The sequence below is a fragment of the Eleutherodactylus coqui genome, chromosome 1 (assembly GCF_035609145.1).
Source record: "Eleutherodactylus coqui strain aEleCoq1 chromosome 1, aEleCoq1.hap1, whole genome shotgun sequence".
Taxonomy (NCBI): Eukaryota; Metazoa; Chordata; class Amphibia; order Anura; family Eleutherodactylidae; genus Eleutherodactylus; species Eleutherodactylus coqui.
In genome coordinates, this window is record NC_089837.1 from 484,034,914 (window position 1) to 484,050,318 (window position 15,405).

General features: G+C 43.2%; 1 protein-coding gene across 3 annotated transcripts in view; it reads right to left on the reverse strand.

The window, feature by feature from the left end:
* NR4A1 (nuclear receptor subfamily 4 group A member 1) overlaps positions 1 to 15,405 on the reverse strand; it is an 84,149-nt gene that overhangs the window by 33,386 nt on the left and 35,358 nt on the right. The window contains exons 1-7 of one of the 3 annotated variants that reach the window (XM_066585960.1): positions 9,627 to 9,727; positions 6,192 to 7,003; positions 4,745 to 4,874; positions 3,904 to 4,055; positions 3,580 to 3,782; positions 2,908 to 3,086; positions 312 to 1,262 (exon numbers count right to left, since the gene is read on the reverse strand). In XM_066585960.1, the coding sequence (XP_066442057.1) occupies positions 1,006 to 1,262; positions 2,908 to 3,086; positions 3,580 to 3,782; positions 3,904 to 4,055; positions 4,745 to 4,874; positions 6,192 to 7,001 (1,731 nt within the window). In that variant the 5' untranslated portion in view covers positions 7,002 to 7,003; positions 9,627 to 9,727 and the 3' untranslated portion in view covers positions 312 to 1,005. Of the gene's footprint in view, positions 1 to 311; positions 1,263 to 2,907; positions 3,087 to 3,579; positions 3,783 to 3,903; positions 4,056 to 4,744; positions 4,875 to 6,191; positions 7,004 to 9,626; positions 9,728 to 15,405 lie in introns of those variants that run through there. The other 2 variants (XM_066585972.1, XM_066585967.1) reach the window with 2 other exon arrangements.

Below are 15,405 nucleotides of genomic sequence, written 5' to 3' on the forward strand. Positions count from 1 at the left end.
CAATCTAGCTAGACTTAAGAGTAGGTTGATAAATGCTCTGCCCAAAGCCAATTTGGGCAAGTCTAAAAAAAAAACAAAAAAAAACAAAAAAAACATATGCATCAATATTAGCCAACGATGCATGGCGAACATTGAGCAGCTATCATCAGATACAAGAACTGAGCTATAAACTAGTACCAGGTTGGTGGCACGACTTGGAGTACAATACTACCATGTCCATCTTAGGGGTCTTTTACAACAAAACTTCCAGCAACAGTATCAAAAACGCATAAGGACACTTAGGTAGAGAAAGCTGCTAATGAGAAACTGGGTACTATTACAGCATTTTTTATTCAATATATTAAATATATATTAATCAGAAAAACACATACTGTAAATCCAGTAGGATACACAAATATAAATGTTTCTATTCAAAAAAATTACACATATTTACACACAGCCCAGAACACTGTGAAAACCATAGTGACCATAACAAGGGGTAGCTTTGTATTCGTAATACTATATACAGTTCACTCATCATTTATGTACAAGACTTTACAAACTGGCTGCGACTAGGATAGGTTCCATCCCTTCCGGCCCATTTCAAGACAGATGGGATAAAGTGGGGAGGTGGCGCCTGCCTCCCAGTATTTTGAATTAAAGTCTATTACAAAGGAGCGGTCCAGTCCCGGAGTGCTATAGGAAAGGCAGTTTAGTAGCCTGATGAATTCTGGAAGTATTTAAAAAAAAACACTTAAAAAGAGAAACAAAAGATGAACGAAAAAAAAAATATAAGTCTGTTTTTAGCCAAAGGCACATCTGGATATTATAGAATAAAAATGAAGTCTTCTGATAAGACCCAGAAAATCCCAAAAGACAAAAGGATATACTGGGTTAGGCACCTAAAGTCAAAGAAAAAGGTTCCACAAGTTTGTAACAGGATTCTCCGTTGTCCACACATGGTTTCCTTTTCTCTGTATGTGTATGAACAGAAGAAAAAAAAACAAAAAAAAGTGCAGTGCTGGTTTAGAAGGGCAGTGTATCCATGAAGATCTTCTCTACGATAGGAGGAGGTGGTACTAGATCCTCTAACTTCAGGTAAAAAATACGCTGGAGGCCCTGCGTACACAACGTGCGGAGCTCAGGAAGTTTGCCCAGTAACTTGGACAGACCGTTGGATCTGTTCTGCTCATTCAGGCTTGATGGTACATGCTCTTTAAGGCAATTAATAATCCTGCTTTGCAGCTCTTCTACTTTTTTAGGTTCTTTCAAACCATGTCTATCTGCAAAGACAAAAAAAAAAACTGCATAAATAACTAAATCTTGGTATTTGTATAGCACCAACTTATTCTGCAGCGCTTTCAGGTAAATTGTTGCTTATTACCCCCCCAGCAAGCTGGGTTGTCATTTTACCGACCTCAGAAGGATGGAAGGCTGAGTCAACCTTGAGCTGGCTACCTGAACCATGCAGGGATCGAACTTGCAACCTGCAGGTCGTAAGCAAGAGCTTACACTCTGCGCACATAAGACTTAGGCCTCCTTCCCATGAACAGATTTCCACCGCGTAATTCACGGCAAAAATCCGCTGCGGTGCCCGCAGCTATTAGGTTCTATTGAACCTAATAGCTCAGGGCACACAGTGCGGAATTCCACCGTGGAATTCCGCACCGTGAAATCTCCCGCCCTCACCCGCAGCATGCTCTATTTGCCACGGGCGTATGCGCTGACGGCTTCCATTGCAGTCAATGGAAGCCGTCTGTTCACGCTATCTCCCGCTGTAACACAGCGGAAGATAGCGTAAAAACGCTTTCCCGCCTACCGCTGCAGCGTCACATGAGACGGCCGGCCGGCCGGCAGGGAAGTGTCATGCGGGAGCGAAAACGCCAGATCCGCTGGTAAGTATGGGGTCTCTGGGGGGCGCCGTGACAGGCTTCGCCACGGAATATTCCGCGGCAGAGCCCGTCACGCTCGTGTGCAGCCAGCCTTAATTATGGAATATGCAATATGTACAAAGTGTGCAGTCTATTTTATATCAGTCTATCTACTTTGCTTCTCATCACAGCAGTGGCATACATAGATCAGTGGGGACCGATTACTAAAGATCAAGATGGACTCATGATGCAGGAATAGATATGGTGTCCCTACCACTCCCTTTCACTGAGCATTAGTCCAATAGTTCACCCACATGTTTGCTTGCAATACAGTTCCTCTGGAGAGTCCCAATTACAAAACAGCACCCTAGAGGCATTGTAACACCTCCATTTGCATACCTAATTTCCCAGAGGAGCATGCATGGCCTTATAAGTCTCCTTCCCCAAGGAGAAGCTATACCCTTTCCGACCAATGTCATAGCCGCTCATCCAGCAACATTGATGAGGACCACAAACCCAGAAGTTGTCTGACCCATTAACGGATCTTGTAACATAACTGTACATGGTTCGCTGTTCCTACTTGAGAAGACTTTGGCTTCTATTTCCAAACAACTGGCTTACAGGAATGCTACCTTCTAATAGGTGGCGCTGTAGAATTTGTGTAATGCAAATAAGAAATGGTACAATACCTAAACTAGGAATAAGTTCCATAATGAACTAATACATATTTATAAAATATTTGTTATAATTAAATCCTGAGAAGCAGCACTCTTCCCCTTTAGATAACCGTTACGAAGGCAATCTATACTTTGTGCTAAAGGCTCAACTGTATTGACCATTTTGTGTTTTTGGTTGGCTATTCATGATAGGCTTTATTAGCTTGTAGTCTGGGTGGGTGAGCCATAGGCAATAAGACGTTTGAACAGAAGACTTGCACTACAAGCGGAATTATTAATGATACATGATATATTTGTATGCGCATAAAATCATACATTTCAGTCGCCCATCTAACACTTTGCTGCAACCAGAAGTCTTCTAGTATAAGCATTGTCCTTACCTGTAATGATAACCAGGGCAGATAGACAGGCAAATGATGGGACATCAATGTTCATGCGTTGAAGGCTGTGCGAAAAGTCAATGATAGAGTCTATCCAGTCACCAAACCCTCTAATACACTGCATTCGATGAAGCACCATCCCATTGCAGAAGATCAGCTTCCCCTCCTCAGGCTTCGAGCTATTTGGAAAGAGAGTCATATATAAACATGGAGTACAATATTTTAACCTTTTTATTTAATTTTTTGACAGAAATTAGCAACTTTTTAAATAAGGTCCTTGTACTATTGTGCATAAGCAAAACTGGTCTTGAAAAATAATCATGTTCTAAGAGTTAATCAGCAAAAGTATGACAATTTAAAAAAGACTATTCTAGGAAATTGGAGAAGTTGGTGTTTGAGGATTCCCCCAATCCCTGAACCATCCTAGGTAATCTGAGGATTCCCCCAATCCCTGAACCATCCTAGGTAATCTGGTTCAAATTCTCAAATTTTAACTTTTGTTTTCATTCTTACTTTATTCTAAAATATCAGAATATATTTTGCTGAGCCTTTTCTCCCATAAGGAGCTGGCTGAACTTTTTGAATGCATTACTGCATGCTCTGCCCAATGTTTAGAACAGGATTAGCAGTTGAATAGGATCTCCGTTTTCTAGCAGGTGACCATTCCTTTACCTGTAAGCAAGTCGAAGGATGAAGAGTTCCAGGAAAGAAGACTCCAGAAGAAGATCCTGGTCTTCTTTAGGAAGCTCTACAAAGCCCTGGATTTTCTCAGCCCATTTGCGAATCACTTCCAAAGAACCAGAGAGAAGATCGTAGAACTGTTGAACATCAACCGGATTCTCCTTCTCCAGCAGGATGGGGGCATTCTCTTGGTACTGATGAACAAAGATAAAATAAGTCATGGAACTCTTGTCAAATTAATTTGTTTATAAAATAGGAGGTCAGTATGAATTCTTCCATTTTTAACAATTTTAAGAACCTTAAATTATGACTTACCTGTGAGTAATCCAGGCTGCTAGAATTGGGGACAGTGTCGATGTGTGCTCTCACCAGAGAGTTGATGAGACTAACCGGAGAGGAGTCTGAAACTTGCTTTGGTTTTGATGGAAGGCGACCCCTCCTGCCCTTTAAACTGTCTGTACGTACAACTGAAAAATGAAACATTTTTCCCCATTAGTAGGGCAGGAAAATGCAAACACCGTATTTAGGTAGTTTTCTATTGAGAACCACTTCTATTCAAGTGTGCATCTTTTTTTTTAATCTACGTTTGCGCAGATTTTCTACCTATGTCTAGTTGAAGTTTACACTGTAAAGATAGACCTTCTGAACATTAACCAAATCTATCACATTAACATACTATAGGATAAAGTTGGTGCATCCGTCGATACCAGTCTATCACCACCTATTCAGCTTACTTTGCACATGTTGTAATATCAAACCATGCCCCTTTCCTCATAAGCCACACCCATTTGGCAAATGAGATGCAGGGGGAAAAAAAAAAGTACCCGACCACCACATAAATGTTGTGCAAGGCATGTATGCCAGTTTATTTTGGCACACAATTTTACTAAAATTATCCCCAATGTGTACTAGTATTTTGATTGAACCTGCAGACAATGATACAAGATATCCAATGAAGCATCTAGCGGAAGATATATAATTTCTCATGTACTATCAATTTACACTTTATCCCCATCTTAGATTATCTTTCCAATCTATATGTCTTACAAAACCTGCAGCTCACTTAGAATTCCACATTCTACAAACATTTTATTACCTGCCAAAGAATAAAATGGGAATAGATTAGACATTCTAGGAGATCTATTAAAGTACATACCTTCTTTTACCATTCCCACTGCTAAGCATTTTTGAAACCGACAGAACTGGCAGCGATTCCTGCGCCTTTTGTCCACGGGACAGTCCTTGTTAGCCAAGCAGATGTACTTGGCATTTTTCTGTACAGTCCTCTGTGGGGAGAAAAGGGAACAATTGTCAGGGGAAGCAAGATGCCAGACCAACACAAAGCCCCGTCTGTTCCTATTTATTTTTGTAACATTTCTCTAGTGTCGGACTGTTCCTAATATCAAGTTGACATTTGGCTCCAAGCAAAAGGGAGTGATTCACCTATCTTAATTAGCTGACCATCTCCTCTATAGCACCTGATTTGCGTACAACACAGATGGACTAGGACCAAGAAATGCAAAAACAAATTTTGGGGGGACAGCTGAAACTGTAGGCACTTCGCTCATGCTAGAACTATTAAGACTGATTACTGCAAATTTAAGGGACACAGGCCAAAAACGAGGCTTTGACCAAATTCACAAGTCACTTGTAGCAACGTTGGAAACCCAAAGAGGAATTTTACTACAACGGACAGAAAGCAATTAGCAAAAGACTTATGTCCCTTCCTGACAGATTTCTGCAACAATGTAACCAAAGTCAACTTTACTTAAATTTTTGACAATTTTGTAGACCATATACAGTATCATGAAGTCACTCTTAGTGCTTTTAGACCATTACTACCAATTTTTTTCCTCCAAACACACAAAACTATGGATTTGCTTTATAGTTCTAGCTGGACAACGAGATTTCTTGCCACAGAGTAAATTCACACCTGACTGGAAACTTATTGCCTTCAACATACATGAACATTGTAAGACCCTCTATGCAAACAATTTATGACCACATTATGTAGGCTACTAAGGGACAGTACAACATTGCATCGTTCATCAAAGTCGCTCACGATATCAGAGTACATTGAAATGGATCCAAACTACAAGAATCATTGTGCATGGTTACTGTAGACTATATGATTCTAGATCTCCGCTTTAGAGGGTTAAGGTTGCAGTTTGTTTCACACCGTTCCAACACCTGCTGCCTAATGGAAACTTCTACTCCCCGCGTCGCTGGATAATTGGTGTTGGGTTCCTCCTTTTATCCCATTTGCCCCAGCTCAATCCTTTCGGTTGACGTTAGGAAAAAAAGGAAAAAAAAAAAAAAAAGACAGCAGAGTTGATCAACTGCTGTAAAAGCGGGCCAAGAAACTGTACACGGGGTGGACAGCTGGTTTTTAACACCACAGGACAGTTTTGGGACGAGCCCCTTTTCTTCATCCCTAGGAACGCGTATCAGCTGAAGCGCAAAGACAGGATGGCACAGGACCAAATGTACGTGCCAAGGCCACCTGCCAAGTCTGCAGGGCAACGAGGAGACCAAGAGGTGAGGCAATCAAGGTCTAATGTACTTTGATGACAATTGAAAAATGTAGAGTATTTAGGGCTTACCTTAAAAAAACCTTTGCATCCTTCACAGGTTCGTACACCGTAATGTTGACAAGAAGCATTATCTCCGCAGACAGCACAGCGCCCTTCATTCGAGCTGGGGCTCCGTGCCTTTGAGGGAGATAGTGGACCGTCCAATATAACCGAGCTATCCAGTACCACAGGCCCCTGACTAATAGGGATAGTGGGAAATCCGGCAGAAGAGCTTTGTGCTAGTGCAAACACATCAGGATCCACAATCTGCTGCTCAAGTCTATGTGGACCTGGGGTCATCTTTAATGAATTAGGAGCCATGTTTGGGCTGTGAGATGGTGTCCCAAAGGAGAAAAAAGATGACTGTGGAATGCTGTTTTTTGGATGATCAGTCCATGGCCTCATGTTGTCGTAATTCTGAGTGGGAGAGTAGGCTCCATAAGAGCTCTCCCACGTTGGAACTTGAGGATTCTGGAAACCTGGTGTAGATGGAGATGGGATGGAGCAAGGGCTTCCATAATAATCTGAACCACTCGATGACATGGTTTCATCCACCTGATTTGTGAAAGAACCTGGATAACAACCGAACACTTGAAACTCCTCCACCTTCAGTGATGACTGGGGTGTTGAAGGTAACTGGTACAGAAAAGCATCAAATTCTCCAGTGTAACCATCCATGAAGGTGCTGAAACTGGGCAGTGAAGTGGAAGCTGCAATTTCACTGTTAACAAGGTCCATGGTGAACTTAGTGAACTCAGAGTTTAAGAAATCTGGAACATAATTGTCACTTGGGCCTGCACATTGAGACAGACTTCCATACTGTGCTTGAATACAGGGCATTTCTAAACAAAACCCAAAACAAAAAAACACCATTAACATATTTAAACAGTTGATTCAGTCGAGGATCTACTACAGATGAAATATACTGTTTTAAGAGAAATTTCTACCACAGCTGGAGTGAGTTACTTTTATAAAAGTGTCAGACTTCAGGCATACTAGCAGCTCATAGAATGTTAGAGTTGGAAGGGACCTCCAGGGTCATCAGGTCCAACCCCCTGCTCAATGCAGGATTCACTAAATCATCCCAGTTATAGAACCTATATACTGCAAGTCAGCAATGAGCACTCTACTGACTTGCCCCTGTGAAAACAACATTTCCCAAGAATTCCCACAAAGCCGAATAAATGCTCATCTTAGGGTGCGTTCACATGCAAAGATTTTGAAGCCAAAACCAGGAGTGGATCCAAGAAGTTGGATGGATTTTATGCTCCCTTAATGATCCTTAACTGGCTTTGGAAACTGCATTAAAACGCTTGAACAAATCCTGCATGTGTGACCGTATCCTTAGATGGTCCAGAACAGAAGTAATAATGGAACAAGTGGCAATGGTTCATCGGAGGTTTCAGTAGGAAACACACGATCTAGTTCTGCTGCAAGTACTACATGGCCACTTTGACACAGCAAGCCAGTCAGTTCTTTTATAGCACAAAGTACTTATAGTGCTGACAGGTAAATTTATGGCAATTGAGTTTAAGCCAGTAAAGGCTCAGGTTATCAGTCAGTCAATGATTGCTGTCTAACACGTATGCCCACTGCATGGAACAAAAAGCATTGCCACAACATACCGTAGACGTAAAGGTTTCCACCTTAAGAAACTTCTATAGCAAGTGCTTTGAAGATAATGCAGCAAGAATACACACAATAGGACTTTAATTTCATTGCTGAGAGCAACAATAGAAAACTCTTAATTTTATATAAAATTATAAAAAGGCCAAAAAATACAAAAAAAAAAAAAAAAAAGTCATAGGATGAACAGTTCTTTTGCCACCAATGCACTACACTTCCCAGCATGCCTCTAAAGGAAAGACTTGTGGATTTAAAAAAAAAAAAAAAAGGAAAGGAAAAAAAATTGCTATTAGGTCATAGCCTAGCTGTCCGTATTCTCAATGTATTTATAGATCATGTAGGGATCTGCCAGGATGACTGGACTTAACGAAGGCATCTCAGCTGCTGCAGAGATCCTCGGGAAGAAGTTGTTAATGAGGTTTCTGCTTCTTTACATCATACTCAACTAACGGATTGGAACGTCATCAAGCACAGTGCAGACAGCTGGATTTACACCTCAAGAGGCTCTGCAGCAGTTGCACAGATCACAGCTCTGGACGCTTCTAGTAAAACTAGGGTAGCCCTTTATATCAGTCTCCAGTAAAACGGATAGCATACAAAGTGCATGTGTACCTTCATAATAAAAGTCAGCAATACCCAGAAGGTGCCATAACGGCCCACAAGTGTGGCATGTTATATGGAAACTGCTATTTTTATTTTATTTATTTAGCAGCTGACAAATCGCCATTATAATCCGACACAATAAAACGGTCTTAGAAGCCTTATAGGTTGGAGACTTTTCCCTAGAGGAAATGCAACCAGGAGCATGAGATAGGACGCTGCATAGAGCCAAGAAAGCACTTTGCACAGGAACACAAAGACACAGCAAAAGATGAGCTCCTGATAGGCCAGACCTCTATATAATGCAGGACCAAGCACTTCAAGGGAAGCTTCTAAAACCTCCAATATATGCATATCAGCTGCACAGATTGACCAATGCATGTATGCAAGAGAAGAGCCGATACTCTACAGACGGCCAAAACTTGAGATTTACTTCAAATATAGAATTATTAGCACTTTAAGGGGTTGTCAGGATATGGAAAAAAGTTTTTGAATGGTGGAGCATGCTTTAAAATATATGCATTTACCTACCTTCTTCCCTGGGCGCAGTGGAGCGACTGCGGTGAATCTCCAGTGGGGTGGCTCCGGTGAATCTCCTGCTGGTCAGACGTCAGATGACCGCCGCAGCCAATCAGAGGTCACAGCATCCCATTCTGATCTCATGACTTCATAGTGCTCAGGATATTAACGGCAGGTGACACTGTTGCCTCCGATTGGCTGTGGTGGTTATCCGGCTTCCGGTCAGCCTTGACAGCAGGAGATCTACCAGAGCTGCTCCCCCATGATTTTTTTAAATCATGCTCAGCCATTTAGAAAAAAAAATTAAATAAAAACTTTTATCCTTTTAGCCGAAGCAATGGGCAATGCAATCCTGTACATGAGATCTGCAACAGAACAGGAGGCTACAGTATGTGCAGGTGCACCCAAGGCACAAAAGCATTCACAAGTATCAGATTCACTTGCACAGGAATAGCACCAGATCCTTGACTATTACTGGATCATGCCAATGGCATGCATCTCATATACCAGTGACTACATTGCACCAGGCTGATCCATGCCTGCATATGGTGCGGGAAGAAATGGTGCACCTGTTGCTAGAAACACCTCAGCCATCGCCAAACTCCAAGTGCAATGCAACGATCACAGCAGAAATGCAATAAGACAGCATGACATAAAGGTACATAGATCCCCCCGAGAGCCATCAGTGGCCGGGGTGCAGCAGCAGTGCTGATGACATACCAGACGTGTCAGCTGGAGGTCCCCGGTGCGGCTGTCCGCAGCCTCGCTGTGTCCCCTGCTCCCCGCACTGCTCTCTGTGCGCTGCTCCTGCATTCTACATTCTATTAAAGCCTCTGTGACGCAGGATGGGCGCGGCCTAGCACGGGGGGCGGATGACGCACTGAGTGATTCTTCTCCGCTCTCCATAGAAGGCGACAGGGGGCGTGGTCTTTCCGGCACGTCGCTGGAATGTCTCTGGTGACGCACGTTGTTTCCTATGACGCAGGACGCATTGTTTGATCTATTAATAGCCCGCGCTCTATTAATAGCTGGCCGGCTGGAGGGCCGCGGCCCTGAAATAGCAGCCAGGGGAGGGGAGACCCCGAATTAACGTCATCACCCGGCGGATATAGCGCGGGCAGGAGGCTTCCCTGGGATTCTCTACATACTTACGGCACAAGGGATCCCATAGAGGAGCGCGGCTGTCATGGGCAGGTGTCCCGGCACTGGCCGTGTGACCCTGCACGAGACAGGCAGGTGATCCCTGAAGGTGCAGTCACCCGGGCAGTGCGATAGTGATGTGGACGTGCGCGAGAATACATTGAAAGTAATGGGTTTATTCACATGGGCAATCAGTTTTTTTTATTTGGTGTATGCCTTATTTTTGGGAGATCCCTTGCAAGGATTCTTTTATTTTATTTCCTATGGGACTCAAAAAACGGCAGACCTCTACGTACTTGCAATTTCTTTTCACACACATAAAAAAAGCACAAGTATTTCCAATAGTTAAGTCCCATGGCATGAGAGTGCGATACACTTTTTTTTAAAGATCCACCACTCACATGTCATGGGATTTGCAATGCATTAAAAACTATTCACATCATGTGCGTAGAAAAAAAAATTTGCAAGTACGTAGATGCATTTTATTATTATTATTATTATTATTATTTTTAAGTGCAAACAAGCCATCAGGCTTATATGCAGAATAGTAATTTCACAAGCACAAAGTCAGGCAAAACCACCTCTGCACATACGCTAATACGCTCGCCGCTACAGAGCATATTAGCGCATGGAGAGGGGTTTAAGTTTTTTTTTAACTATTAAAACTCCGCGCTATTGCATGTGCGTTTCAAAAAAAAAAAAAAAAAACAGTATGTGCGAGGAAGATAAGGCAAGTCCACCCCCCACTAAAAAATTTGCGGACAATACGCCGAAAACAGAACCCAATTGATTGACGGGTATTCACATGCGTACATTTAATGCGAGTGCAATACTGTCTGAGCAAATCAACTGGCACGTCTGTATACTTTTTTGCGTGCACAAAAACCAGCAGAAACGGGCAAAATCTATGAGCATAAGCAACTTTGTCACGTAAATACACAGCATATTTTTACGCTGCAAATTTACACAACTGAGATACGCCTGCGCGAGCCTTATTGGTAAATGCACATGGCTGTTTAAAATGCTCAGGATTCTCAGGTGCAACTTGAATTGGGCAGCACACAGATGACCCCGTCCGTTGCTTTCAGAGTGGGTCATTACTCACTGACGTGATATTCTCATTCGAAAGTCAGACATGCCACTATTTTTCTTTACTACTGACTATTCATCCCAAAGAAAAGGCCATGTGAAAGTACCCAGTCAAATGAAAGTGGGCCATTTCCATCAGACCTTCTCTCCCCCCCCCCTCCCCCAACTGATTTTCGGTCCAAAAATCAATGTACCCTAAAGGCAACTACCCATGGATATCTGCAAAAATGCAGTGCTTGTGCACACAAAAAAATGCATAGCGAACATTGTTTTTGCATGCGCATTGGCTTATTTACTGTACTTTAAAATAAAGATACCACGCTTGGCAAAGTGTATTTTACCCACGGATGCAGGAAGATTCAGTCAAAACCGCCTCGCATCACTTCTGTGAGATTCTGATCCGCTATCCAGTGTGAAACTCCTGCAAGGGGATCAGAAGGGTTTCCTATTGATTTCAATGGGGAACCTCGCGTCCCACTTGCAAGCACATCACACAACATGCAAGAGCCATGGAAAAGCCACGTTCCCCCCCCCCCCCCCTCACAGAATCAGGGTGCATTCAGACGGCCGATATACGGCGTCCGGGCAGAGCCCCCTCTCTGCCCCTCTGCACTATTTGCAAGGCGGAACGGAGGCGGGGCAAAGTTCGGGGGGGGGGGGGATTAGCTCCGCCGCCGTCCCGCCTCTTCATTAAAAATAGTGCGGGGGGGCGGAGAGGGGGCGGGAGCTCAACGCACTGCTCCCGGCTCTTCCAGCCTCCCCCCCCCTGCAAAGAGACGCCGTATATCGGCCAGCGTGAATACCCGGCCGATATACGGTCGTCTGAATGCACCCTCACTGAAATGAATGGAGTTCATATTTGCACAAAGTTTGAGTCGTGCAATGCACAAAACACGCAAGATTAGCACTTGTGTGAAACCAGCCTTAGGTTACATTGAACAATTAAGCAGCATGTATGCAAGTACTTGGGTGAGAATGTAGCAGTTAACCAGAGCCAGCATGGGTTTGTAACAAGTCATGCCAGACAAATCCAATTTCCTTCTATGACAGAATCACTGACTGGGTTGATCAGTGAAATGCAGTGGATATAGTATATCTTGACTTCAGTAAAGCTTTTGACAGAGTATCTCAAACCATACTTAAATGAAAAAACCCCCCCAAAAAACGAACAAATATTGGATTGACAAGGCAACCGTTAGGTGGATTCACAAATTGCTGAGTGATCGTACTCAGAGTGGTCATAAATGGCTGCACATCCAATTAGAAGAATGTATCAAGTGGGGTACCACAAGGCTCTGTCCTAGGCCCAGTGTTCAACATTTTTATAATTGATCTTGTGGAGGGAATTGAGGGGAAACTGATCAAATTTGCCAATGACACAAAGCTAGGAGGGATAGCTAACACTAGGGAAGAGAGAGAATTCAAGAAGATCTAGACAAGCTTGAACAGTGGGTGCCGACTAAGGGTGCCCACCCACTAGCGTTTTTTTACTGCGAAATTCGCAGAGTTTTTTTTTTTCCTGCAGGGGTCTTTGGGCTATGGGACATGCAAAGCTAAAATCGCGATCGCGCAAAATCGCGATATCGCGGTAAATCACGATTTTGCGCGATCGCGATTTTTACATTACAAGTCCCATAGACCCCCTGCAGAAAAAAAACCTACGAATTTCGCAGTGAAAAAAAACGCTAGTGGGTGGGCGCCCTAACAGAATGGTATTTAACAAGGAGAAATGCAAAGTCCTACATCTGGGCAAGGAAATGAAAAAAAGCACATACAGAGTTGGAGGAATTGGGCTAAGCAGCACCACATGTGAAAGACTTGGGTATACTAATAGATCATAGACTGAACATGAGTCAACAATGTGATGCACCAGCCAAAAAAGGCAAACAATTCTGGGATGTATTAAGAGAAGCATAGAGTCTAGATCACGTGAGGTAATTATCCTGCTCTACTCTTCATTAGTCAGACCTCATATGGAATATTGTATACAGTTCTGGGCACCCAGATTTTAAAAAGAAACTAGAGCAAGTTCAGAGTAGCGCTACCAGGATGGTGAGCTTTCTGCAAATCATGTCCTATAAGGAACAGTTAAAGGATCTGGGAATGTTTAGCTTGCAAAAAGGCTATTGTCTACAAATATCTGAAGGGCTGTCACAGTGCAGAGGGATCAGCCCTATTCTCATCTGTACAAGGAAAGACTAGAAGCAATGGGATGAAACTGAAAAGGGAGGAGACACAGATTAGATATTAGAAAAAAAACAAAAACAAAAACAACTTTCTGACAGTGAGGGTGATCAATGAGTGGAACAGGTTACCATGGGAGGTGGCAAGTTCTCCTTCAATGGAAGTCTTCAAACAAAGGCTGGACAGACATTTGTCTGGGATAATTTAGTGAATCCTGCACCGAGCAGGTGGTTGGACCAGATGTCCCTTCTAACTCTACCATTCTATGATTTGATACCTGCACACCTCGGATCGGACAGCACACTGACATTCCATCCATGTGCTGTTTGATGAAAATGATACATGCCAACATGCAGTGTCCCACACAGTGGAGATTTAAAAAAAAAAAAAAAAAAAGCCCATGTGTATAAACACACTCAAATGAGTGGGTGTCATTTCCATTTGAAAGTTGGATGGAAAACACGCCTGTATACATACCCTTTGAGAACTAGTATGATTTAGAGGGGTTATCTGATTATAAAACGCTGTTAAATGGAACTTGTTACCCTACAGCATCAGACTAAGGCCGCCTGGACACGGGCAGAAATCCCACGGCGGGATTTCCACCACTGAAAGCCTGCATAGGAGTGCATTACAATACGCACTCCTATGCAGACGGCCGTGGTTTGGCTGCACGGCATGTCCTACTTCTGTGCGGGGCTCCGACCCGCCCGTCTGCAGGCGGCCTAAGTTATGGTGCCGTTAGGGGAGGTGATGGGGATCTGGGAGATGTAGTTTTATACTCATCCGCTACCTAGTTCCAGTGATGTCCCTCTGAAGATCATGCGGTGCACAAAAATTGTGACTCTACAGACTGCCATGTGCACATGCTCCCATAGACTATAGTGTGGGAGAGCGTGCACAGCAGTCTGAAAAGAATCAGATTTCTGTGTAAATTGGTAAACCATGCATCGCACCTCACACTGTGCCAGCCTAGTTGAAAACAATGGGTGATACAATGCATTCAAAGGAATGACCAAGATAAGAAATGCTGCAATTGGGGTTCACATTAGTGCATCCCAATGCACAAATCTCTTGGCCATGTGAAACCGGCCCCGAGGTGCATTCACATGGGTGATTTTTCATGCACAATATGGTCAGATATGAGTTTACTCACATGCAGATTTTTTTCTGGGGCCAATTAACACACAACTCACGGTGCACACAAATCACAGTTTTGCCGGCCAGAAAACACTACACTTTCCCCTTGAACAGTCACCATCTTGTGTACGCAGCATCATGCATCCGCACACCCACGAATCTAGACATGGGAAAACCTGGAAGACTTTGTTGGAATTAAACAACAGACACACAAAACTGGTGTCAAAGGAAAGGCAATCATTTGAAATCCCACCTAGACCATGAGTCTTCACAGATTCCGTTAAGATGCAAGAAAAATAAATAGCGCAGAATGCTGTGTTTTATGGTAAATAGTTGGAAGCGTAACAGAAGCTGAATGGACCCCATTATAGTCAATGAAGTTCATTCAGTGGCATTTGATTCCATCGTATGATGGGTCCATTTAAGCAGGGATTCAATTTTCTGCTCTGCTCCCATAACAGAGAAAAACAAGTCTCAAACCAAAGTTCAGCAATGTGAATAAGCCCTTAAGGGATTGTACCAAAATTCAAGTACATAGAATAGGGGATAACTTGCTGATTCCCCACTGATCAAGAATGGGACACACGTGTTTTAAATCTAAAATTCGACTTTAGTCTTAATGATGTGACAAAGCCCAAGTTGTTTAGAATAGGCACATTAGGTTCATAAAACGGCACGTCAGTTCCGCCTCCATCCCACCCCCTCCCATTGCAAACAGTGGAGAGGGGCGGAAGCTCAGTGCACTGCTCCCGGCCAGGCCCGCCTCCTCCCCTTGCTGAGAGGGGCAGCGTATATCGGCCGGGCGTGAAAATCCGACCGATATACGCACATCTGAATAAGTCCTAATAGGAAAGGAAAGCAAAAAAGTTAATGGACGTTATATGTAAGAAGTGTTCAAAAGGTGAGCATACCCATAAATAGAATAGGTTTTATATATTAGTGCGGC